Source organism: Eupeodes corollae, chromosome 1, assembly GCF_945859685.1.
Source record: "Eupeodes corollae chromosome 1, idEupCoro1.1, whole genome shotgun sequence".
Classification (NCBI taxonomy): domain Eukaryota; kingdom Metazoa; phylum Arthropoda; class Insecta; order Diptera; family Syrphidae; genus Eupeodes; species Eupeodes corollae.
Window position 1 is genome coordinate 99124463 of NC_079147.1, and position 27928 is coordinate 99152390.

Genomic DNA, 27928 nt, shown 5'->3' on the forward strand with positions numbered 1-27928 from the left:
TTTGTTTTTTTTTTGTTTTTTGTTTGTATTTTATTATTTATAGCTAAGAAAACTAAATATTAATAAGAGAATTATTATTATTTTGTTGTTTTTTGTTGTTGTTGATAGCAAAACGTTTATTTTTTAAACAGGGACGTTCCGTTGTCCGTTTAAAATGTTTTGTTTTTGTGTATAATTTTATTAAATTTAAACTGTGGGTGTAAATGTAATGTGTTGGCTTTGTAGGATTCATTTTAAGATCGTTTTGTTTAATTATTTTGGATTTTTTGGGAATTCAAAAGCAAAAAAGCCACGAGCTATTTATTTCACAGATGAAGAGATGATGTTTCTAATTCACACAGGTTGCCTCTTTTTCATTTGTTTTGTTTGCTTGCTTGCTTTTCCCTTTTAACTTTTTTTTGTTTTTAAATCGAAAGTAGTTGTGTTTTATTTGCTAAGCGGGGCGATTTTTTGTTTTAAATCTTTAACTTGGGGAGTTAGAAAGAGTAAAATAAAAATGCACAATTCTGATCCTGATGTGTGGTGTGTGTAGTTTAAGAAACTCTCCTTCACGAAGCTAAAAGTGCGACGATCATGCTTGCACTTAAAAAAATTCTTATATTTAAATCATTTTTGTTTATCTTTCAGTAGTATTTTTTTTTGTTTTTTTCTTCTGTTTTGTTTTAAATAAATACCATTTTTGTTTTTGTTTAAATGTGTGTATAAACCGGCGGTTGCGTTTAGACAATGTATTATTTATTGTTTCTACTGTCATTGACAACGACCGTGGGCCCTCCTCGAATTCTGATTGAGGGACGCCGCTCGGGCGTGTCGTAAGGCCTTGATGAATTTGTTGCAACGGCCATTGCGTCATCATTAGCACCTACAGCACCACTGCCAGTGCCACTTGCTCCTACCATCGGTGCATTATTACCACCACCGCCACCGGTGGTGCTAACTAAACCTACACCACCTCCAGAACTGGGCACCACAGCTGTATGACTGCTGACAATCTGTGGATTCTGTTTGTTGGCGGCATTCGCCTCACCAGTGCCGTCCTCTTGCTGCTGTTGAACTGCCGGATTGCGGGGCCCTCCGAATTTGAGGAGGTTCCAGTCGAAGACATAATCATAGGTGAAGCCGAGACGATGGAACAAATTGCGGAACAACTTACGCAAGTAGCAATAGTCTGGACGTTGTTCGAAATGCATTTGACGGCAGAAATTTAGATAGTTGACGAATTCACTTGGGAAACCCTTGCATAGGGACAATATCGTTGTGGAGAGTTTCTTCTCGGAAATGCGTTCATATTTTTGTCGTTTATTGGCAGCCTTTAGACCCTGCCAGGGTAGCGCACCCAAATTGAAATACATGAGAACATAGCCTAAGGATTCTAGATCGTCACGACGTGATTGTTCAATTCCTAAGTGGGTGTTAATGGAGGCGTAACGAGCGGTACCAGTGAGATTTTTATTTTCTCGATACGGTATATGTCGCAGGGTTCGTGTATCACGGAATTTTTTCGCTAAACCAAAGTCTATGATATATACTAAGTTACCCTTTTTGCCGAGGCCCATAAGGAAGTTATCTGGTTTGATGTCCCGGTGGATAAAGTCTCGTGAGTGTATGTAGTCGATACGTGATATCATTTGATCGGCCAACAAAAGTACGGTTTTGAGAGAGAAGCGTCTCGCACAAAAATTAAATAGATCCTCTAAAGATGGACCAAGCAGTTCCATTACCATGACGTTATAGTCGCCCTCAGAGCCACACCATATTATGCGCGGTATTCCAATACCGCCTTGCATCATTTTATAGAATTTACTCTCAATGTGCAATTGGGGGTGTTTTGTTCGGATGCATTCTAATTTGATGGCGACTTCTTCGCCGGTATTGATTGTTGTGCCCAGGTAGATATCACCAAATGAACCAGAACCGATTTTTCGGCCTAATCTGTATTTGTTTCCAACACGTAACTCCATTTTATTATTTATTATTATTTGTTTGTAGTTTTAGAAATTTGAATCAATCTCTTTTTGTTTTTTAAAATTGTTTTTGAATTAATTATTGCTATTTTTGTTATGTATGTTTTCTTCTTCAGTTAAGCAAAAAAGTTTGAATTCTAAAAATGAAATGGGAATTAATATGGTTTATTTTTGTTTTTAAATTTTGTAATGCAAATGTTGAACTAACCTTATGTAGTATCAGTGTTTTGTTGTTGTTGTTGTGTACAGTTTTAAGGTTTAAAACAATAAATGCTGAATTGTTGCACTTGAGTTCCCCAGCGATCTGAAAATAGTAAAATACGTTTTAATAAATACGTTATTATTTATCAAAACGTTTGAATAAATTAGTACAACTGATTACAAAAATATTAAATATTATTTCAAAATAATAGAGATATCGATTCTCTACAAAAACAATCATTTGGTAAAATGACAACTGACAGAGACACTGTGATAGCATCAGAAAAAAACAGAAGGTGTTACAAAGGAGTTGTCGATGTACATTGATTTTGAATTCTTGAGCATTGCAATGACAGGAAAAGACATTCCACTTCTAAATACGGCTAAAGAACGAATTTCTGTACTTCACATTAAGACTGAATTTAGACTAAGGGATAAACGATTGACCTGCTTAAGGGGAGGAATGTAATTGGCTTTTTGCCTAGAGAATAGTCTGTTCAAATAATAGTAACAAAGGTTAAGACAATAAACTTTACGACGATGTTTAAGTGACGTAATTGAGGTAATGATGTTAATTTGACTAATTATTTAAAAAGCTCTTTTTTGAATACTGTCCAAGAGGCTTAAGTTAGTTACTGGATCACCAGCCACCTGATAACCAGTTTTTGGACATATATAGGCTTTCTAGATTGCTGCCAGATCAGTAGGTGGCGAAAATTTTTTCCATCTGAAAATCCAAACATCTTGCAGTAACAAGAGGTGGTTGGTAACGCACATACCGAGAATATCGAGTGTTCAGTTTCATTGAAGCAATTATTACTCATCTATTCTTGCTTCTCGTCGATACCAAAAGCACGAATTTTCGATTTCGAGAGACGTTATCAAATGCCTTTGAAATAAGAAGTTTAGTAATATTACTTTCTCGAAAACGATGTTAACATTTGTTCCACTGTACGGTAAGATGAACCATGAGATTACCATTTGACCGATACTTTCTCGAGATATTTCCTAAGCTGATCCATGTTTTCATGACCTTGGAAAAAAGGGGTCATAATTTAAAGATGACGATTTGTCTTTTTTTGTAATTGGCTGAACAAATGCTGTTTTCCAAATATTCGGAATGAGCCCAGAAGAATAGGATACATTTAAAAGCTTACGCAATGGTTTTGCTAGAGTGGAAGAAAACCTCTTCAAAACAATAGCGAGGAAACCATCCGGACCATCATCGGATTTATGAATGTTGTGATCTTTTAGGACTCTCGCCACAGTAAGAGTACGAAAAAAGATTGGTCCCATAGAAACATTAATGCGTTTAAGCAATGCAAGAAAGTAAGCTTTCTCAATAGAGCTATTTTAAGGAGTGTCATTGACAACAAGCGTTTGGACTGAGAAACAGGAAGAATTCCTCATGCTTTTTATGAATGAGTAACAATTCTTTCATTGGTAATGACAAAATTTGGTCCTTTAAATATGGGTTTTTCAGCACTTCCTGACTTGCTTAAACCTTTTTTGATTTTCCTCAGTTGGGTTGGCTTTAAAACACCGGAAGCTCCCCGCTCGAATTATACCATGATTTATTCTTGTGTTTGATACTTTTATCCCTATTCGGGATAAAGTTTTTCATTTCCAGATGAATCAAACTAGTAATCACTACCGAGGAAGCATAGTGACCAGTTAAAGATCCTGAAGGAAATATTGAGATCGTACCAGATCTTTCTCTAACTGGACGAGAAATCATCAGATATGACACTATGGTCCGATGTGCCTAGAGACGTGAATTGACTGGTTGTGTATTTAGGGTCAGAAGTGGGAAACAAGTCAAAAGTATTTTCTGCGATAACGTCCGATATTTGAGTATGCTCATTGTAGTAAGATAGTTTAACTCAGAAAAAATCACAGCATACATTCTTTCGGGTGCTGTCTGGCTAGAAAGAAGAAGCCACGACAAATTGTGAACATTGAAATAGACCGTAAAGACGATTTCAGTGTGAGGATACAGAAATGCAGTTTTTGGGTCAACCAGTGCTTTCATTTTCTTTGTTATAAACTTCTTCAACGCGAAAAAAATCTTTGCTTCCGAAAAGAAGAATTATTTTATGCTCATTTGTCACAGTTAAAAACCATTTGGCTCTTTCTAAAAAAAAAAACTTTTTAGAGTCGAGGCGTTAACAAATGATCTGTAAAGCGTTGATAGCCCTTTATGTGTAAATGTTAATGATTTCTATGCTGCTGTTCAGAAACTGAACATTTAAAGAATTCCAAAAACAGACATAGAGATCATCGCACTTCTGAAGACCAATGTTCGGCGTCAGACTGGATTACTCTTCATCACCTACGATACAAGGACCCTGACTCATATGGTGTATGTCTGTCGGACAGTTGAAAAGTACCTCCTTGATCGCGAAGCCAGAGACCTGAAGCCAAGAACAGGGGCAATTTCACCACCGAGCCTAAGTGCAGTCTCCGAGCTGCTCGCTGAGAAAAACTAAAAGAGTTTTTACCGGTGGTAGATGCCTTTCATCACAAACGAAAGGACAAAGACACCCACAACTACACCTGCTGGAATTGTAAGGGTAAGGGTCATTCCTTCTTCGAATGCCCTGATTCTCAAAGGTCCCTCTTCTGTTTCAAATGTGGGTGGAACAATACCACCTCTCCACAGTGTCCTCCAATACCAGTTTGAAGACCCGGGGGAAGTGCTCTCTGGAGAAGAACCCGGAGTATCAATAAAAAACTCTTCAAACTCACCACTTACAACCAGCAACTTTACACCTGTTCCTCCAACCACGCCTTCTAACCAAGTTCCTGCACCCAAAATCTTATCCACACCAATACCTCTCCAATCACCAACACTCCTTCTGCAACAGACAACAAACCACCTGTCGTTCCCAAGAGGACACTCAGAATCCTGCATGAAGACTTCAACATTACATGGAAGTCCGGAACAGGGTTTTCGGAAACAAAAACAATGTTGTCTCGGAAAAGATTGCTAAGCTGAGGAGTAAGTTTCGGAAAAAGAAGAAATCCTTCAAAGCCATTGAAACCACCACGCTATGCAGTTCAGACGGTCCTCGTCCTTATGCTACGGTCCACATTTTTGGGAAACCCTTTTTAGGATTACTGCACGGCCAATAATTCTCGAAACTTACTTCCGAAGTGAAGACTGCGGACGGAAAACAATAAGCTAATGTGGACAGAATCAGCGTGGAGATCACTTACAAAGGGTTGACGAAAAAAATTCCCCTCTATTTGGTTCCGTCTTTGCAGCAAAACTTGTACCTGGGAATCGATTTCTTGAAAGAGTTTCAGATTGCACCTCAAGTGATCTGTGCACTTCCTAGCCTGGATGTGGCTGAGCCTAATGCTCAGTTCTAACCAAACAGCAGTCAAAAAAGTTGCAAGATGCCTGACTTGGCATTGACATGGATCAGGTAAATATGTATCCAATCCTCTGAACATTATCTTTCTCTTTAGTTTTTTTTTTAGGGTTAAGGGTTTTAGTTGTATCAGTTCCCGTACTGCTTTCATAAGCAAACAAACGTAGGCAGCGCGCAGAAGACTTTTCTATGGGTTGTCATCTATTCTAAGAGACGCCTGAGAATCCGTTTTCTGCACGACTAGGTATACGCGGCTTATCCGAACATTTAAAATTAGTATGTATGCAAGCGACCGTGAAAACCCTAAGTTATAAAATGATAAACTGTCCAAAGACCATAAAGATTATAAATGGTCACTTACATATTTCGCTGTATTCAAACATGTATAAATTGTTAAACATTTACTTTACACTTAACCTGTAATGCAATTAATTACTTAATAAATCATCTCTGATTCTGGAAACCTGGTAACAATTTGAAAAGTGCCGTGAGTTGAATTTTAGTTTGTTTAAATAAATGTTTTCTTATTTAAACTGACATATTTTTGAGTAATATAAAGGGGTACAGAGCGCTGAGGCTGGCTTTCTTAGACTTTATGGGCACGGCATTCGATACATAGCGACAAGCACTGACAACTACACTCCTGCCTAGAACCTCAGTAAGGATTATAAAGTCATCTTTCCTACCAGAAAAAGATTTGAAGGATGGAATGACCATAATAACTGTAGGCCATTCATTATTCTGACTTTACTCGGAATGGTTGAGATTTGGAAGTCACTAAGACCTGGTTCTCTATGAGCTGCTGCTTCACATACTTTATTGATTTATGTAGCTTTTATATACCTAGGTTCATATTTTTACAGAAGTTCTTACATACTTCGAATGTTCCCGGGTTTATATTTATACTCTTTTAAGTAAACAAATAATTTTATTACAAACTTTTTTATAAGAAAACTCATTAATTCTTCAATTTCAATGTGGAATTCATAACTTCAACCTTATTTCATTCAAACCAAAAAAGAAACTATAAACTTAATATAAATTAACTTCGATCAGTGTCAATGTGATTGCTAATCACAATAACCGTGATTTGAGTCTATAATTAAAAGTAGATTCCTTCTATTTATAAATTAACTACATATGTGCTGTTAATAACAAGAATTTGTCGCTTAATGTTTAATCTCATGAATTTGTTTTTTTTTTTTTAAGAGTGTAAAGAATAATTCACATCTGTTATTATATTTCTTTCCAGACTTTTCAACACGCAAAAGTCAACAGTTTAGTTATAAACTTGTGTAAACTGTCACATAAACTGTCATTTCAAACTTAAATACATATTTACATAAGGTGGGCCTGAGAATTTTTAAATAGACAGAAAAGTAGTAGATATGTTTGTGGATGGTAAAATAATTCAAAGAATATCAAAATAAGCGTCACTTTTATTGACATTTAAATTTTTCTTAACTTGGAACTCTTGAAATTGAATAAGTTAAGCATGCGTTTAATTTAAAAAAGAGTTTTACACATAATCACTTGGAAATCATTTGATTGTAATAAATCGAGAAATACAGAGTTCTAAATAGTTTGAAATTCTTTTTATTCTCATTGATGTATGTATGGGGAGAGCCATCAAGTGGTTTTTTTTAGTCTTTGGTAATTTTGACACTGTCTGCTGTGTCCCGGTTCAGGTCATACCTCCGCAGAACATCGCTTTACCCTTGAATAACTCATACTTAAAACTTATTTCTATAGTAAGTGCTGTGTAGCCAGAAAAGTGGAACTTTAAATCGATACCCATCATCTCTTTATCGATTTTAAAGCCATCTATAGGGAAGAGCTTTACAGAGCAACGTTTAGTTTTGGCATCGTTGTCAAACGTATCCGTTTGTGGAGACTGACGATGAGGAATGCACGCTGCTCTATTAAGGTCTGCAAAGATTTTACTGATGCGACTGTCATGCGGCTTCTTCAACATCGTTCTGAAAAGAACTGTACAAATCTCAACCGTCAACAATAGAGGCACAATTTCCCAAAGGTCCATTCAATTTCTTATACGTTGATGATATTGACATAATTGGAATATCAAAGCGTGATGTTAGTGGAGCGTTTTTGACCATTGCGACGGAAGCGGAGAAAATGGGTTTATTGCTCAATGAGGGCAAGACAAAGTATAGACAGCTGTGGACAACTAATTAGAAACATTACTTTTTATTTTGCATTGGTAAGTAGAAAATTCTGAATTGTCTGCAAACGTTTTTAAGGAATAATTTTAAAATTTTGGAGGTATTTACAATTGTAAAATTAAACAGTTGTGATCCTCCTACAAGGAAAGCGATTCTTGAGCTTTGGAAGCTCAAAAAGTCCTATAGAACAATTGCATCTCAAATGAACTGTTCTGTAAAGATAGTTTTCAATCCAATTAAGTATTTTCAAAACTTCGGTACTGCTGAAAATTTACCTCGTAAAAAACGGGCCGTAAGACAAGCTGCACCCACAGAGATACAACGTCAACTTTCGGTTGCATTCGATACACTCACGCACAATCAGAAAGGAAGGTGGAAGTTGGGTTACATGGTCGTGTTTCTCGAAAGAAACCATTAGTAACGGCAAGGCAACGTAGACTAAGCATAAAGTTCGCAAGATCACACGCCAACTGGACAACAAACAAATGGAATTACAGTGTGGAGTGACGAAACTAAAATAAATAGGATTTGCCAAGATGGTGCACGATATGTTCGAGAGTCAAAAGGAACAGCGTTCCACACTAAATATGTTTGGCCAGTAATTAAGCAGCTCGCTTAACGTTTGAGGTTGTTTCTCGTGGAGTGGAATTGGCCCAATCTATTGATTCGATGGAACGCTGACAGCCGTTAAATACATTGACATTCTAAAGGAACCATTAGTGAATTGGCCCGATGAAAGCATGCCAGTGATATGGAAGTTTCAGCAAGACAACGACCCCAAGCAGACTGCTGGTATTAGGAAACAGTTCTTTAGGGACCAATCGATACCAGTTCTGGAATGGTATGGTAAAGCCGATAGAGCATCTTTGGGCTGATGTTAAGAAAGCTGTTGCTCTCAAAAATAACACCAATAATGATGCTCTTTTTACGAATATCGAAGCTGCTTGGAAGGCTATACTTGTAGAGCGGTGCAGGCGGTTTATTTCATCAATGGAACGAAAATGTCGGGAAGTTTTGAAGCAAAAAGGCTTCACCGTAAGGTAAATGATATCATAAAGTTATAAATTTTATAATCAGCCCTATCATGAATTCCATCGTAATCGGAAATTTTTACGAATCCCGAAAAACTGTATCATGAAATCCGTTCGTAGCGGAAAATCTAATACCATTTTGCATTACGAAAGGATTTCATGATACAGTTTTTCGGGATTCGTAAAAATTTCTCTTTGTTTCTAATTAGTTGTCCACCAATAAAAGCTGTGTTTTTCGCAGAAAATGCCATGTGAAATAATTTTTGTTTGGGAAATATTGTTTTAAGTTTAAAAGATATTATTTTTTTTCACTTGGACAAAAAGTCACCATGAACAACTATAACTTTGAGCTAGTTAAGGACTTTACCTACATAGGTTATTTAAGGTTAAAAGGGCTGTACGTTATGGAGGAAGACACACTTAGGCAAGTTTAATTGCCTGTTTTGATACAACATGAATCTTGAGGTTTTCTTCTAAGCTCAATGAAACTAGTTTGAGACATTTAGGAAACGTGAGAGGCTGATTATGTTAATATGATTGAGGTTCCCTCACATGGCCGCGTGCCGTGCTTTCGTATTAGACAGTGCCAAGAAATGACACCGATTATCGAGCTTATATGCGACCTGCTTAGAGATAGCAAGCACCTTGATCGCTTTAAATTTAGTGTGGGTAATATTTTTTTGTGACATGACATGTGGTGATATTAATCCGCCTTGTTTGTCAAGTCTTGCGTTAGCAATAGTTTACATGTAACGATTGGCATTCCAACACTAGCCAAACGTGGTAGAATGGGTTGTATTGTACCATTTCTGGTGAGTTTATCTGCCTTACAATTTCCTGGAATGTCTCTATGACCCGACACCCAGCAAAGATGAATAATAATTGTTGGGCTCTCTCCATTAGAGATCCAGAGATTTGAAAAAAACCTGACTATCTGATAAAATACGAATCGATATCACGTTTTATATACAGCTACAGTTCGAGGATCCAACGGAACAACACGAGCCCCCAAATTCAACATCGCCTGACTAAAGGATCCCACGACCCGTCAACAATTTAGGGACCACCTGTCACACGAAATGAGAACAATCAGCAGCACAGTATATGACAACATCGAACACCATTGGAACGCTGTGAAAAATGTTTTCTTTTCAGATGCTGACAGAATACTTGGCTTTCAGAAGAATCTTGGGCAAAGATCAACGAACGCAAACAGTTAAGGGCTCGAATAACTGCTGCACAAGATTAAGAAAGAAAGGAGCTGGAGTCCTCGTATTGCATGAAAAAGAGAGAGGTTCCCCGTAGTGTGCGCCGCGACAAGCGTAACTACATCAACGCATTGCCGCAAGAAGCAAAAGATGCTACAAACAGGTGCGACAGCAGGACCGTTTACAGAATAACCGAAGATCTGACCGGTACACACAGCTCAAAGCAACACCCGTTGAAAGAAGTAGACGGTACGGTGATAAGTTCGGTGGATAAGCAAGTCAGAAGGTGGAAAGAACAACGTGCAGCCGATACCTTCTGAAGCGGCTGAAGAAATTAATCCCCGAATCCGCACCGCACCTTTCAGTAAAGATGAGATCGTTGCCGCAATTAAAGTACTTAAGAACAACAAAGCGGTAGGACTTGATGGAATCCGCTCATACAAGAAACCTGAACAACCGAAAACTTCCCCCATAAGTGGAAAAAGAGAATTATCATCAAGCTCCCAAAAAAAGGAAATCTTACAATGTGCGAAGACTGAAGAGGAATTGGCGTGCTACCAGCCGTTGCCAAAATAGTAGCAAAAGTTATACTGGAACGCATCAGAGAACACCTTGAAGCCACACTCGATGCCGAACAGGCAGGATTCCGCGCTGGATGCTCCTGTATTGATCATATTAACACCCTGCGGATCATTATTGAACAGTACCTTGAATATCGATCACCACTACACTTGCTGTTCATCGACTTCCAGAAGCCCTTTGATAGCGTTTACAGGAATATATCTGGTTAGCTTTGCGTAGGAGAGGCATCCTAGAAAAACTAATTGCTATTATTAAAGCAGCATATGGTGGATCCTAGTGTCACGTTATGCATGATGGTAGGTTGTCAGATGATTTTGAAATCCGAAGCGGAGTCAGACAGGACTCAGCGCTCAGCTCTGTCAGGTAGCGGAGGGATCCAATGGACTTTGGCATCCTATTTAAAGCATTTGGATTACGCGGAAGATGTTTGCTTAATCTCTCATACGATCATGGATCTCCATCAAATGACAACAAGTGGGGCTGACCATCCTCTCAAATAAATATTTCCTCGCAACCGGTGGAAAAAGTGGAGAGCTTTCAATTCCTTTAAAATATCGTTTCCATCGAAGGCGAAATTGAACAAGACGTCATCTGCCGCATCGGCAAAGCAAAAGAGGCGTTCGGTATGCTGTCAAAAATTTGGAGCAATAGCTCTATCAGCTTAAGAACAAAGCTACGACTGTTTCCCACAAATGTCAAATCTGTGCTTCTTAATGGGTGCAGCACTTGGAAGGTTACTTCAGCCATAACAAGAAAGCTGCAAACCTTTGTAAATAGATGTTTTCGTAACATCCTAAGGATTTTCTGGCCAAACCGTATTTCAAATGAGGTCGTTCATAAAAGGACAGTTAAGGAACCTATAGAATCAATAATACGAAGTGGCAATGGATTGAAAATACGCTTCGAAAAGGTAACGACTGCATTGCAGGCCAAGCAATGCAGTGGAATCCGCTCACACAAGAAGGAAGAACAGCTGGACGACCGAGAAGCACATGGCGCAGGACAGTCGAGGCGTAATCAGCGTTACTAGGCAAGAGTTGGAGGAAGCTGAAACACATCTCCGGAAACCGTACACGATGGCGCGTAGGCGTAGTAGAGACCCCCTTAAGGGGTCCCCAACGGACTTAACAGGTCTGATGACCTAAGTAAGTAAGTAAGTATCAACTTAGATGGAGAATGGAGGAGAAAATACAACGACGAACTGTACGGGCTGTACAGCTACACTGTAGGAGAGGAAGACCGCTGCTCAGGTGACTCACGGAGGTGGGATAGGACTTCAACTAACTTTGTGTTCAAAACTGGGGACAGTCAACTATGGACCGAGCTGGATGGAGACACTTATTATTTGAGGTTCAGATCTGCACCATACTGTAGCGCCACCTAAAGTAAGTAAGTAAGCCTAAAAAGTAAGTTTTTGAAAAGAAGTTTTGGCCGAAATACATCAACCACCGCAATTCCTGTAAGTAAATATTGTGAGATTGGTACCAGTAGACAACACTGTTTGTTTAACGTTTAACGTTGTACACACAAGACTATGTAGTTCTTGTAGCCGAGAGTGGAAGACTCAATTCACAAACCATCGGTCTCAGAAATTCAACATTTCACGCACTTGCCTGTAGTGAATTTTACACAAAGATTTACTATTATTTCCCTTAAAAAAAGAAAAAAAATAGACTCAGGGGCAATGCAGTTTTAAAGGCACTACAAATCATTTATTTAGTTTCACTCTATGACCAATACTTTATAGACTTTATACTCATATCTTTGTTGTATTAAATAACTTTTGAGTACTTTATTTGTCTTTAATTATAGGATAATATTTATTTAATTACGAATTACCATTCATCTGCATTTTTTTCTTCTTTAAGTTGATTCATCATTTATTGTGACTAATTTTTATAAATCCCAATTCAATTACAATAATCACAACAGAAATAGTTTAAGTATCAAATAAATTACAACAAACTCGCTGCATTTTCTTTTTAAGAAAAAGATACCTACTCTTATTCTTAAGAAATATGTTTAAAAAAAATAAAACTCAATGAAAACAACTTTAAATTCAATAAATTACTTAGATTTACAATATTTGTCTTCTATTAATAAGTAAGTAAATAGCTACAAGAAGAAGATTCTTTATGCTAAGTTATCCGATTATCAAACAAATAAAAATTATTACAAAAACAAAAGAAACAATAACAAAAATATATCAAACAGCTGGTTAACACTTGAATGCTTGCTAACTATTGCTTCTTCATGCAATTAGAATGCTAATCGCGTCTATTTGCTAGCACTTTCATTTAAGTCTATAAAATAATTTAACGTCTTCAACTTGGTCGTTTAGACTTGCTAAAACAATTGCTATTCATATTTATTTACGAAAGTAACTTTAATTCTCTCTTTCTTATCTTTTAAAAACGTTAAAAAGCACAGAATTAAGACTTAGCACGAGTTAACTCACCAGAATTTAGATTATCTCCGAAACTAGTATATCCGAAACTTTACTTTCTTCTTACTTCCGAAAAAATACAAATTTAAAGCATTTTTTTACATTCTATACGAATCCATAAGAATCAAATATAAGATATTTTTGTATACATTTCAAAATTATGAAAGACACAATAATAATAATAAAAAGAACTGATACACAATGGAACGAAAGAATCGGGAGTTATGTATGTTTTTTGTCTGTGAAGTGAAGTTCAACAAACGGTTAAGGTTTAGTTTAGTTTTGCTATCAATTTTTTGAATTCAAAATGAATCATTTTCTGTTCTTTTTTGTTTCGCTTTGCTTTTGTTTTACAGAAACCCCAAGAGATATAAAAATCGAATGATAAATAACAATCATTCATGCGTATACCTCTAGATACTTAATCGAAACAACAACAATGCATAGAAGTTTGGTTTGTTGTTGTTGTTGTCTGATTTACTTAGAAGACAAAAACTAAAACACTGGTCAGCAGCCCGTGAGATATTCCTAATGATGATGTTTCTTAAAATAGAACACCATTATCAGATAAGAAACTCTGTAAAGACTTCAAGGCGTTAAAGTAGTGTAAAAATAAATAAAAAAAAAACATGTGTGGAAATGTAGTGGTTTGATTTATCAACAATATAGACAATAGCAAAGAAAGGAAAGTGAATTAGCAAATAGATTTAAATCATGATGCAGCACGACAATATCAGAAAGATGCAAATGCCACCTACTGAGTGAGACTGAGCATGAACAATCTGAACACACTTCAGAGAGTACAGACGGACAGGACAACAGTTGTTGTTTATTTCAATTGTTTTGATTATTTTTTTAAATTGTACTTTTTGATAAGTACAAGAAATATATATGTGGGCGATTAGAGAAAATATATTTTAATAATAAATTGATTACTAGAAATTTTACCATGGGGTGAATTGCAATTTGAAATTAAATGAATTTTAGGATTGAAAAATATTTTATACTCGAAAGGCGCCTTCGCGTAACTATGCTTGAATGATTTTATTTATGCTGTAATATGAATACCCTTTTAATGAGCATTGATTTTGTATATCTGCAATGTAATGCCTCGGAAATATTGAGATTGGTAAAGCATTCCACATTCGTGAAGTGCTACTAAAAAAAGAATCTCTGTACTTTACAGTACGTACGAAATTACGCACGAGTATGATGTTTGAATTGTTTGAGGGGAGGAATGCAACTGTCTAATTCACTAGAGTATTGTTTGTGAAAATAACAATACATTTATGATAGACAAGAAACCTTGCGATGGTGCTCAAGAGGTACAAAAGTTTTAGCTAGACAACGGTCAACTATTATTTTTAAAGCTGTTCAAGAGACTCAAGACGGTTATTGGAGCACCTTCCTAGATATGGGAGTTGAACTTGAGTTTTTGACGAATATGGGCTTTATATGTTATAGCCCAATCAAAATGGGTAAACAACTTCTTGCATCGTCGCAGAAAACCTAAACACTTTGTAGCGTTTTTGACGATTTAAAATATGAGATTACTCCACAAGAGATGGATTGATGCTACACTCTATCAAATGCCACTGAAATATCAAGTGCAATGATTTTACTTTCTCCAAAACGATGTTCGGTGAGATAAACCTTGAGATCAGCAGTGGATTGTTAAGAAACCCATAAAGCCTGTCATTAAGAAACTTTAATTCTTTAAGTTATTTCTTAAGCTGAAAATGGATCAGCGTTTCCATGAGATGGGAAAAAAAGGACGTAGGATTCGCCTTTTTTAGGGACCGGCTGGAAAAATGATGAAATGATGAGATGAAAAAGCTTACCGAGAGGTTTTGCCAGCGATGAAGAAAACCTCTTCAGAACAAAAGTTGAGACACTATCCGCCCAGGCGATTTTGTGGTTTTTGGTCTTAAAGTACTCCAGCAACTTAACGATTGCAAAAGAAGGTTCGTTACATAAAATCATTTATGCTTTTAAGTGTAGACGGAATTATAACACTCATTGCCTACATCAAGATTACAAAAGGAGCGTCATTTGAAACGAGCGTAGAAACCGACGAAACATTTTGTATAACCTTTGGGACATCGTATTATTTTTTGCCGTAATTTCTGGTCATGCAAAAAATAAATGCGTGGAATATGTCCATTATATATCTTTTTGTTTGAACTTATCCTAAAAACCTCTTTACAGCTCGAATCGAACCATAAGTTTTCTTTGGATGTGATAAATTTTACCCAATTTGGATTTATCATTCCACAAAGAATTAAGTTTGAAATCATATCTGCCTTGGAATCCACGATACTATAAAGGAACCATAGTGACGAGTAAAAGTTCCTAAAGATGCCGTCCAAGCTTGGCTTTTTCATATTCCCAAACGGTTCTCTAGGGGATTTTTAGTTTAAATATTTCACCACCAGTTTAGTTTTAGATATGACACAATGGTTTGAGGTGCCTAGCAATATTACTACAGTTATTATGCAGAAGCACAGTGTGATCACTAGGTGCACATTAGGTTTTGAATTCCTGAATATTGCAATTAAGATTGAATCTCTGTATTTGACAATACGGCCGAAGTTGGACTCGAGAGTATACTGATGAGCATTCCTAGAAGCGCGAGTATTACGGTTGAACTGTTTAAGGGGAGGAATGCAACTGGTTATTTCACTAGAGCATAAGGGTCACCCAAGAGACCTTACGACGATGTTCAAACGAAGTAAATGAACGTATGATGATATTATCATCTTTCAATTTAAATGCTCTACGTTCAATACTATCCAAGAGGCTTAAGTAAGTTGCAGGAGCACCAGCCCAGAGATGGGAGTTATACTCAAGCTTTGGAGTCTTGTAGATAACAGCCAGATCAGAAGGGTTGAAATATTTCTTGCATCGCCTAAGGAAACCCAAACACCTTGCGGCAATTTTGGCGACATCGCGTATGTGATCATTTCACAAGACGTGTTTGGTAACACACATACCGAGAACATCGAGGTGTTCAGTCTCATTGATGCAAGTGCCATCCATGTATAATATCAATGGGGGTATATCTCGCTTTAACGATACAAGACAGCATTGAATTCCAAGCGGTTTTTTAATCCCCATTGAACAATGCTGTTAAGGTCGGAATTTAATGAGCTTATCATATTTTGTCGTTGCAGTTCCACATCCGAAGAAGAGGGATGTGAGTCTGAAAACGAATATGAAAAGCTAAGATTACTATCGTCAGAGAAAAAATGTGTTGTATTAGATGTTGCAGACAGGATATCATTAATAAAAATGAGAAAGAGTGTGCTGGGGCACACCAGCATTTATTTTATGGACTTCAGACTTAATTCCATCCAATACTACTTGTATCTAGCAATCCGAGAGGTAATTACTAATCCAATGAAGCAGGGATTCATGCAAATCGAAAGCAAGCATTTTCGATAAGAGAGCCTGATGCCAAACCCTATCAAATGTTTTTGAAATATCAAGTGCAATAATCTTACTTTCTAAAACGCGATGTAAAGATTTGCTCCACTGTTCGGTGAGCTGAAGCATGGGATCACCAGTGGACCTATTGCTTCGAAAACCGTACTGACGGTCATTAAGAAGCTTTCGATGCGGTTTTCTATCCTCTCGGAACGAGACCTGAGGAGTAGGACAGATGAAAAAGCTTACGCAGTGGTTTTGCCAGTGTTGAAGAACACCTCTTCAGAACAAATAGCGGGGATACCATCCGGACCAGCGGAATTATGTGTGTTTAGATCTCTAAGGACTCATGCCACAGTACAAGTGAGAAAAAAGATTGGTCCCATAGAATCACTAACTCGCTCAAGTTCAGGCAGAATTGGCGACAACAAGAGCTAACAAAAGGAGTGTCATTGACAACGAGCGTAGGAACCGATGTAGAGGAAGAATTCCTCATGTTTTTTACAAATGACCAAATATTTTTACTTCGTTTGTGACATTGCAACATTTTTTGCCGTAATTTTTGGTCATGTAAAATTTTGGTCCGTCGAATATGGGCGTTGCAGGCCTTCCTGGCTTGTTTCATCTTTTTCCGGCTTTCCTCAGTACAGTTGCCTTTATAGCAAGGGAAACTTACTTCTTTGGCCCTAATAGCCTCTTTACAGCTCGCATCAAACCATCCGTTTTCTTTGGGTCTGATACTTTTAACCTGTTCGGTATAAAAGTTCTCATTTCCAGGTTGGAAAAAACTTAACTGAAACTTTTGATGTCAAAAAAGGAATTAGAAAAGGTGATGCGCTGTCATATCATATCCGTCCAGCTATAAGCTTAGATTATGACTAAAGCGGAAGAAAGCACCTTGGGTCGTTTAGAGAGAAATGTTCTTCTTCTTGTGATCTACAATCCAGTATGTATAGGTGAGTGGAGGGGTAGATTGAATGAGGAGTTGTACGGGCTATAGAGCAACGTAGATAAGGCAGAAGGATAGAAGTCCAACAGTCTATTTCCGTGTTTTCCAAATTGTGCTCCGTGGAGCACTTGGTACTCTGCGAAGAATAATCAAGTGCTCCGTGGAAATATTTGAAAAAATATAAAAAATCAAAGACGGAATAGTAACTAGTTAATTTTGGGCTTTTGATCTTGTAATTTTCATCGCAGCATTCGAATTGAAATTCATATTTAAAAAAGAAAAAGTCAGCATATGAACTACAAACAAATTTCAAATTTTTTGTTTTTTCAACGGCAGCCATAGTAGGCCTGCAAACAATCATAATCAGCAAAAAGCACCCGAATCTGCCGAAGAATACCAAATGACGGGTATGTCCAAACAAAATCATAATTTACGTTAAAAAGTAATCCCCGGTTAATAACTTCTGTTTTTTAAGGATGCAACCGCACTAAATGATTCAATGATTTTATTTTGTTTGTTCAATATCGGTTTCCCATATACTTATTTTAGTGCGAAGGAAAATGACGCAATAGAGGCAGCGGTGTAAGAGATTTCTTAAGGTTTTGAGTTTGATAGTTTTCCTAGTAGGTACTAGTTCCACGGTGTTCAATGCTGCAGGAAAAAATCTATTAAAAGGAAGTACCATGAATAATATTTGACCTTTGGATGAACAGTGGAATGTTTCCAGCAAAAATGAAACGCCACTTTGCAGGGATTCATCCAGATTTCTTTAAAAGAAAGTGTGCTGAACTGAACTAAATTTCAAACCATTATTAATTATCGTTATCACTCAAGAACAGTGAACGAAAGTGGGTTGATGACGTCCTATGGCCCATACCATTAATGATAACTCAATAAAGCCATGTTTTAAAGATATTATTCAATGTTTGTTGGGTGAAAAGGCCATCAAAAAATTAGTTGACACAAGTAAGGTGGCTTTTTTTGGGAGAAACACTGACGCGGCTTTTCGAAATAAGAGTTGAAGTTAGAACATCCTCCTTAAAGACAAATTTGTTGTGGAAGCATTTAAAAATACCATAAAAAAGCAAACCCTAGACAGCTTCCCAATGCTCAAGGAATTTAAAGAAGAAATAGATTTGGACATTCCCGTTGATATTTTAAATGAGTTTTATAGTAGTTTTGCTGGATAGCTTCCTCCACTATTTTCCAGTCGAATTCCACTTGAACGGGAAAACGTATACGTTATAAACCCTTATTCTGCGGCGTTCAGGGTTCTTTACATATGTTGCAACCAAAACAAAATATAGATCCTGTCTGGATGAAGAACCTGATATACCGTTGCAGTTGTACCAAATTTAAACAGATATTTCAAAAAAAAACTCCATATGTGTAATTATAATGCATATAATATAATTATCAATTCCTTATTAAGTTAACATTATTCTTGTGGTTTTAGTTGTAGAAACTGTTTCCTGAATAAAATAAAATAAATTAAAAAAAAGATGTTTTATTTGCTACATGTAACTATGAAAAATGGCATATGCGCAACGAATTACTCGGCGTGAAATTTCTAAAGCAAAAAGTGTTTCGCGACTAAAAATGATTGGGAACCGCTGGTCTTTTCAATTTGCGATAGTTAGTGCGTATGATTGTCATGCCAGAGTTCTTGTGTTCATTCCCTTTCTGTGTCACTTAAAGCTTTTTTTTCACGGGCATCCCACCTTAGAGGAGTTGGCAAATCCTCCAAGAATAATTATTATTTGGATTCGACATATAAACTGTAGTCCAACTCCCATGCCTGGCATTACTCGTACACAGGACTGGTTGAAAGTTGTAAGTAAGTAGGCATTGGCTTTCTAAGAGCTGTTGCAACACCTAATTTATTTATTTATAGGGAAAAAGGTAGAATAAAAGGAGAGGCGTGAAAACTTCAAGCAAATATTTGCTTAGAATTCTGAATATACATTTTTCTAGCAGTTGTGAAGGGCAATAGAGACATTCCAGGACATTGTATGGCAGATGAACTGGCCAGAAATGGTAAAGTACAACCGATTCTGCCACGTATGGCTAATGCTGCCATACCAATCGCTAAATGTGAACTATTTCTAATGCAAGATGCTATGAAGAAGGCAAACATCAGGTTAAATAACATCGCCATGTGTTAGTTCTCGAAAAAAAACATCTGCCCTACACTAGATTTAAAGCGCTTAAGGTGCTTGCTATCTCTTTGCAGATCGCATTTAAGCTCGTTAATCGGTGCCATAAACGGACACGGGCTAGGCGTATTCTCAAATGACTTTTGGGGAAGATTTGTGGATGAGGAAGAGGAGAGAACAGGTCTTCACCTCCTGTGTACATGCCCTGATCTTGCCCAAAAACGCAAGACTTATCTAAGAGAATCTTTCTAAATCTAAAACGATCTCAATCATATTAACATAATCACTCTTTCAAGTTTAAAGAAGAACTCAAACTGGTTTAGATGAAAGCCTCAAGTTTTATGTGGTAGCACAATGGGCCATTAAACTTTAGGATGGCATAGGCAAACTTATTTAATTAATTATAACTGTCATTGTCAACTTTTTCAGTAAACTCAAATTGTTTATAATGGTAAAGTTCAAGAACGAGCAACTTCTCCAAATTACAAACATTTTCTACTGAAATTGGGAGTCGTTTGGGGCGTTAACTCTATTTTTCTGTCGTAATTCTTAACCTAGTAACCAGGTAATCAGAAGTTTAATGCACAAAATTGAGCCTACATACTTGTTTTGTGTTGCGACCGTGTCAGTGAGTCAAAAGGTTGGTCCCAGAGCCGTTCACGCGTTCATAGCAATCGATCTAAATCAATCAATATCACGGCGTTTTTAAGAATTGGGCATCAGATCTTTATTTGGTTTATTTTACGTAAGAACCTTAGTTTACACCCATACAAGACCAAGATGACTCAAGAATTGAATCCGTTGGACATTTGAAGCTCGATTAGGTCCTTAAAAGTGTGTCCCTACATTATGAATTCCATAATTCCAAATCATCTTCTTTGGCTCAGTAGGTTCGTCAATAAGCAAAATATGCGTTATTTTTTATCGTTTAAAAATCCACATTTACTTCATTAATCACCCCTTCATCTACAAAAATAACCGTTTGCTGCGACCACCTCATAAGGTTTGGGATTTGTCCTTGAATTCGAAATCAGAGTAACCCATTATGATAGTGTCCAAATTGTCCTTTTTTAACAAATCGTTCTATAGTACCGAGTCAACAGAAATGTATAGAGGTATGGCCAGGGAGTAGAAATGTTAATTTAATTTTGTTAATGTGTTGAGCTTGTTTTTGTAAAAACAAAAAAAATCATTGTTATGATTTGGCGATTTTTATTTTGTCCAGGACATCGACAATTTTCAAGTACTGATTGAGGATTGAACAAATTTCCTTTGCTCCTCGCATTCCATCAACTTCGCCCCAAACTCTCATAAACTATCTGGTTATAGAACGACTATTTTCTCGAATAATAAAATACCATACTCTCCGTACAGTTGTGTTCATAAAAATAGCAGTCCTGATCACATTTTATTTTATTTAGATTGTCAATTATTTTAAGAACGGGAATTCTTACTAAAAAACTAACATGTTACTTGCATCTAACGGTCTTTCGTTTTCATATTAGAAACTTTTAGCTTAAAGTTATACTCTACTTTTGCCGGTGAACACGCAATATTTCAAACTCTCTCGATATAGAGTGTTCATAAAAATAGCAGTGCCTTTGATTTTATAATTAAGAAGGTTAAAAATTATTTTTTTTTTAATTTTCGGTAAGTAAATATTTTACTATTTAAAGTTTTAAGTATTTTTAACATTCTAATATATAAAAAATCAATAAATATTGGCTCAAAAATAAACAATGGGACAGTCAAGACACTACACCGAAGCAATTCGAAAACTTATTCAAAAACTGCGTTTGGAGGGAAAAACCTACCAAAATATTCCAGGCATCCTAAGCTGCTCAGCAAAAATGGCCAGTTACGCCTTAAAATGACAAAATAAACCGAAAGCTTGAGGCCCAAAAAGGATGACAGCAAAACAGAACCCTTCCATAGGCTCTAGGGAAATAAGAAATGGACTTCAACTGTCTGTTAGCGATGTCACAATCAGAAAACGTATTTTATAAGGGAAGTTACCAGCCCGAAGTCCACGCAATGTACCATTCTTGACGAAAAGGCATGTGGCAAAGATAATCGAGTTTGTTAAAGCACATAGAGATTGGGAAAAAGAGAAATGGTGGAAGGTTCTATGGAGCGGTGAAAGCAAAGTCGTCCTTTTTGGGTCCAAGGGTCGTCGAGAATATGTGCGAAGACCCTTAAATGCAGCATACGATCCATGGTACACTATTAAAACAGTGAAGCTTGGTGGAGGAAAAATTATGATATGGGCTTACTTTTCTTATTACGAGGTCGGGCCTAAAAATCCTATCGGGGGTATAAGAGATGCAACCGAGTATGTGAATATTCTCGAGGAGGTTATGTTACCCTATGCTGAAAAGGAAATGCCGTAAGTATGGGTATACCAACAAGACTATGACCCAAAGCATACGTCAAAAAAGGTTTGAAGGTCATGATTTGAGCAGAAGAAGTTATCCCTTATGGAGTGGCCCGCTCATTCCTCTGACCTTAACCCCGTTGAAAATTTGTGGCGGGATGTAAGAACGTAGTTCATAAAGCAAAACCCAAGAATTCGAAAAATTTGTGGGTAGCAGTGCGTGATTCTTGGAACGCAATAACAGTCGAGAGGTATCAGGTTTTAGTGGACTCGATGTCACGTAGATGCGAAGCATCATAAAAAACAATGGTTATGCAACAAAGTAAGCTAACATTATTTGTATACTTTCATATAACTTATTACAGTTTGTCTTACTTCTTAGTGCTGCACTGCTATTTTTTTGAACAGCCATATATTTAAAAAACGTTTTTTACTGTGACAAAGCTGGCGGTAAAAAATCGATAATACTTATTTTCTGTTATTGTAAATAAAATATTTCAGTTTGTTGTTAGAAGTTTAATGAAATATATTATAACGTTGATATTGAAGGCCTTTTTGTTTTATTTGGAGAGCACTGCTATTTTTATGAACACAACTGTATATGGAACGTTTAGAACTTTTTGCAGGTCAAAACTCGCACAAACAAATGAATGTGTAATTTTTTAGCCTTTTCCTGGTCTTCATTAAACAGTTTATAGCTAGTTTCTTTCTGTTGGGAATGTTTACTACTTTGTTTTCTCTGTCTCATCCAACTCACTGTCCTTAAAGGATTGGCAAAAGGTAAACTTACCTTTTCTGGGAACATGGATGCCAATATTGTACGCCTTGAAAATTCCGCGAAATATTTTTTCACAGACAAAATTCAAACCTTGTTCCTCTTGGTTTTCTTTGAATTCTCTGTAAAGATTAGAAACACTAAAGTACTCGGTGGGCTAGTAAGTTCTACTGGTTCTAGAACGGCAATAATGGAATGGAACCCTTGGTAAGCTTTTAAATCATTGGATGAAGCATTTGACGTAGGTGCTGCACGCATCTTGTCTGTTTCCGATGTATTTAAAACTGTTGTTTTTTCAAGGGCATATGTGTAAACTCTACTGGAAATGTTAAGTTTTACCTACTTGCATTCTCTTCCCTTCAAAATTTATAAAATATTTCCTTGTTTCAGTCTTCTTTTCAATTTCTTTGCTTCGTCGCATTTTGATAGGAACACAATCAAAGATAATAACCAATCTATGACAGTTTCCAATAAAAGTCAAAAACTTGCTTGCCTTTGTGACTCACTTTATCTACTAGAACATTTGTTTTGGCAGGTATTGCATGGATTTCTTTGCACAGATTTATGTTTTTCTCAACACGATTCTCTTTTTGTGTCTACCCCCAATTCCTGGTCACATACCTTAATGGTCATGATTTTCTACTTTGGATTCTCGTTTACTTTTCGATGTTCTATTATTTCATCGGAACGTGAATTTTCTATGGAATCATTAGCCAAGATGAACTCCCATCATACAGATTTGTATGGTGCAGATAAACTCCTTTCATCCGAAGTACTTTTAGTTTTTTTCAACCTAAAACAATTCATAATTGTATTTAAATTTTAAATAACAAATCTCAGCGGTCACTTCTTCGAGACTATGACTTCAAAACTACCCGCTATTGAAGCGTGTTTTTTTTCCCTATTTTCAACTTGTCAAATTTTAAAAGATGGCAGGTTCAAATGTCAGAGCTGTCCAAATAACAGTCTATTCAATTTGAATCCTCTTATGGGAAAATTATTGGAGTTCTTGTGCTCATTCTCTTTCTGTGTCAGTTAAAGTTTTTTTTTTTTCACGGGTCCTACTACCTTAGAGGAATTGACAAATCCTTCAATAATAATTGCTATTCGGATTCGGCATATAAACTGAAGTACAACTCCACATACCTGGCATTACTCGTACACAGGACTTGTTGAAAGTTGTAAGTCAGTAGGCACTGGTTCTCTAAGAGCTGTTGCGCCACCTAATTTATTTATTTATTTATAGGAAAACCTGGGACAGAAGGTAGAAAGAAACGGAAAGGCGTGAAAACTTCAAACAAATATTCGTTTAGAATTTTGATTATACATTTTTCTAGAAGTTGTGCCGGGCCATATAGAGACATTTCAGAAAATTGTAAGAAAAATTACTTTGTGGAAGCTTTATAGATGAGAAACACGAGGAAACAGTTCTTCACTTTCTCTGTTCATGCCTTGCTCTTGCTAAAAAACGCCTAAGAAAGCTCTTCTAAATCTAAAAAGATCTCAATCATATTTACATATTTAGTCTTTCAAGGGCTCAAAATGGTTGGGTTTATATGAAAGCCTCAAGTTTCATGTGGTAGCACAATGTGCTATTATACCGGCCTCAGTATGTCCTACTCCATAACGGAAAGCTACTTTAACCTAACTTAACACCTTGATGCATGATCAAGTTCCAGCAGTTAATATTTTTAAAAGTTATAATCTTTTCATTAAAAAATTGTTTATGTTAATAACGTAATTTTTTTTCTCTTTCATTTTTAATATCAGGACGTGACAACTTCTAACTTATTTAATTAATTAAAACTGTCATTGAAAATTTATTCAGCAAACCTGAAAATGTTTAATATGGTAAAGTACACCAACGGGCAACGTCTTTAAATAACAAACACTTTCTACCGAAATTCAGAGTCGGTTGGAGCGTTAACTTCGTCGCGTTCGAGCGTTAACTTATGTCGTTCTTCTTACTTGGCAATAAAAAGATTAATGTAAAAAATTAAGTCGGAGTGTCAAAAAGTCAAAAACATTGGTGCAGTTCAGGCGTGCATATCAAACGATTCAAATCACGGCGTTCTCATGAATTGGACATCGCTCAAATCACATAAAGGCGTATTTTATGTAAGGATCTTGGGTTCAACCCAAACAAGATTAAGACGAGTCATGATTTTGAGCCGATTGATCATTTGAAGCGACGTACGTTCTCCAATATGCGCTAAGATAAAGAATTCCATCCGCAAATCAACTTCAGCGGCGATAAGCTTCATTTGGGTTCGTCAATAATTAAAATAATGAGTTATTATCGGTGGTGTGGAAATCTAAATTTACTTCATTATTCACCCCTTCATATACAAAAATAACCGTTTGCTGCGGCTTGTATGCCTACTGGTCCCTACTTTTTGGTTAACGATAATGTCGTCATGTTACTGTGAATGGTTAGCGTTATCGCGCCATGATTACCGATTATTTTTGGCCTAAATTGAAATATAAGGACTTAATTGACATGTTGTTTCAACAAGAGCCACACAGCAAATCTCACACGATTTTTAAAGAAATGGGCCAATCGATTGTGACGCCTCACTTTTTTATGCCAAAAAGTCGATGACGATCCAAGATCTCAGAACCAATAAGAAACGAAAGAAACACCATGAGAAGACTTATTCATTTTTATTTATTTTTGTTTGACTGTAAACAACACCATATGGCAGGCTTTATTTACGAAAATACTTTCTTTTAATTCTTTCAAAGTCTAGCAACTATTCGAAACCATTTTCCATACAAAATTTTAAGTGAACTATACATAACAAAGTAAGATTTTTCTCTTCAACAGTATTCTAACATATTTTTCATAATAAATAAAGATTGTAACAGAAAAAGACATCTGAGTATTTTTTAAACAAAATTATTTGACTTCTGTGAGGCAGCTTTTTAACAAACTTTATAGAGTCATGTTTAAATTTCGTTTATCTAAACGAATGTAGTTGCATGCATTTGCCTTTGCTTGTGTACTTTACATAACCTTCAATGGCCTTAATCTGCAAAAGTGCAAATTTTCTACTTTAAGTAAATTAAGAAAAAAAAAAAACAACACACACTTATTTGTGGTGCTACGATAAATAAACAAAATAAATTGTGTCCTAGAAAACACATTTTCATCGTCTTTACAATGCGCAGTAAGGAATTTTTTGAAGAAGAACTTTACTACAGTAAAGAAGTAGCTTATAACTTTAAGTTGCCTACGTCATTAAGAGTAGAAACTTACTTTGTTTAGAGAACAAAATCTTCCTCATTTGTGTTTTTTTGAAAATGAAAATATTTGATAATTGATACACATCTAATCTACGCATGTTACACTCAGAACACAAAAATCAAATAGCAACAGAGAGAAAAACAAAAAGATGAAAAGAAAAGAACACGAAAACACACAGAAAAAGAAACAGAACCCCTTTTTCTTCCCTTTTGTTTTTTTTTTTTGGCACATTTTATAAATAAATAAAAACATTTTTTTCTCAAAAGAATCAAAAAAGAAAAATTATTAAAAATCATAACAAATTTAAAACTCACCTCCACGAATCTAGGTGCCGCTCCTCGGGAGAAGAGAAGTTTTTCTTTTTATCAAAGAAATGTTTTGATATCCACCCCACGTCGTAGATGAAATATGTTCCACAGAGTGAATTAAACCTTAATTCCAGAACAGGTTTTTCTGAGGTTTTAACTTAAGTATTTTCTTATAGGACACTCGAGGTTAAATTTCGGGACAGAGCGTCTCTCTCTCCAATAACAACAGTTGTTTTGTTTTTTGTTATTTTCTTTTCTTAACTCACTCCGTGCGACTCTTGGTTGGTTCCTTTCCTCGGCAATTGCAATTCATGCAATTTCATGCGTTGCGAGTTAGAGTCGTCCAATTAAGGATTACAAATTCATCATCAAAATCGAGCTGAAAATACACCCGAAGACGATGACACAGCTGAATCACAGATTTGCATTGTGCTGCAATTCCACAAATCCGGAAGCTATCTTTTTTCCACTCCACTCCACCTCGCCTCGCCAGCAGAGCAGCAGCAGAGATGTAGAGAGAAAGCGAGCGACGACGACGACGATAGGAATAGGAATGCTAATGCTGTGTTGCTGGGAACTGGGAGGTTTTTCTATTTTAACAAAAGTTCACACTCGTTTTTTGGATGGAAATAAATTTTCTTTAAACGAAAAATTAAAATTAAATAAATCCTGTGGTCCTTCGGCTAACAATGGTTGTTGGTTGGCGATGATGGTTCGACGAAAATGATGATGATGATGAAGGTGATGATGTTGGGGATTGTGCCACCGAACACGAAAAACACATGCGATGGAGAATTTGGACTTTTTCTTCTTTTAGTTCTTTTGTCCACTTGCAGTTATTTTCAATTAAAACATAAAACAAAATAAGAAAGTTCTTAATTTGATAATTGATATTATTCAAAATTTATGGCGATATTTTCTGATTCTACTTGGGCATTTTTGAAGAAAACGAATTAGAAAAATATACTAAAATCTGCGATCGCCATTTTGACAAAAAAAATTTTATTTGACATTTTCTCGACAAGAATGGATTTTCTTTCAGTGGGAACGCATACTACTTTAAAAATGACATCTAGTTGTGTATGGATGGGTAAAATGTTAGGTGGTGTGTATAAAAGTGATGACGATGTGTGGAATTTTTGTGATATTTTTGTTTGTGTGGAGTACAATCTTGGATATTTTGGTTCTAGAGAGAAAAATGTGCTAAATTGGCGCTAGGTGTGTTTGAAAGAAGTAACAGGGTGTCGTTTAGTGCAAACTTAGGCTGTAAGCACATGTGGGATAGGCAGGGAGTTGCTTAGGTACTGTTTAGATTGTGAACATTCCTGAAAGTTGCCTTTGTAAGTAACGCAGGGCGAAAAATCAAAAATTAAATAAAGTATGAAGGAATAATAAAAAGAAACATAAAAATGTCTGTTTGTTTTGTACTGTAGGTTTTAAATATAAAGACGTAGTGTTCTTTTAAAAGTTTTTCTAAGATCCGATTGCAAACGCTTTTTCATAGAAGAATTCACGTATAACATAACTTAGTTTATCGCGGAGTAGATAACTTGAAGTTGCTTAGGATTCAAATTTATATGGAGGAGCCAGTTGCATCATCGATTGGCGTTCATAATTGGATTTATTTGAAGTCAAGTTTTCTAAGCAATAATTGGAAATTTGTATTAATGAAAAAATGTCCTGATTAAAATCAAGCATTTG

At 36.3% G+C, this 27928-nt stretch overlaps 1 protein-coding gene across 1 annotated transcript; it reads right to left on the reverse strand.

Moving 5' to 3' along the window:
* Positions 1-27245, reverse strand: LOC129938940 (discs overgrown protein kinase). Its single transcript, XM_056046779.1, has 3 exons — positions 26234-27245; positions 2173-2268; positions 1-2101 (listed from the first exon to the last, which is right to left on the reverse strand). The coding sequence occupies exon 3, from the start codon at positions 1959-1961 to the stop codon at positions 732-734; it is 1230 nt and encodes a 409-aa protein (XP_055902754.1). The 5' UTR covers positions 1962-2101; positions 2173-2268; positions 26234-27245; the 3' UTR covers positions 1-731.
* Positions 27246-27928: the final 683 nt, after the last annotated feature.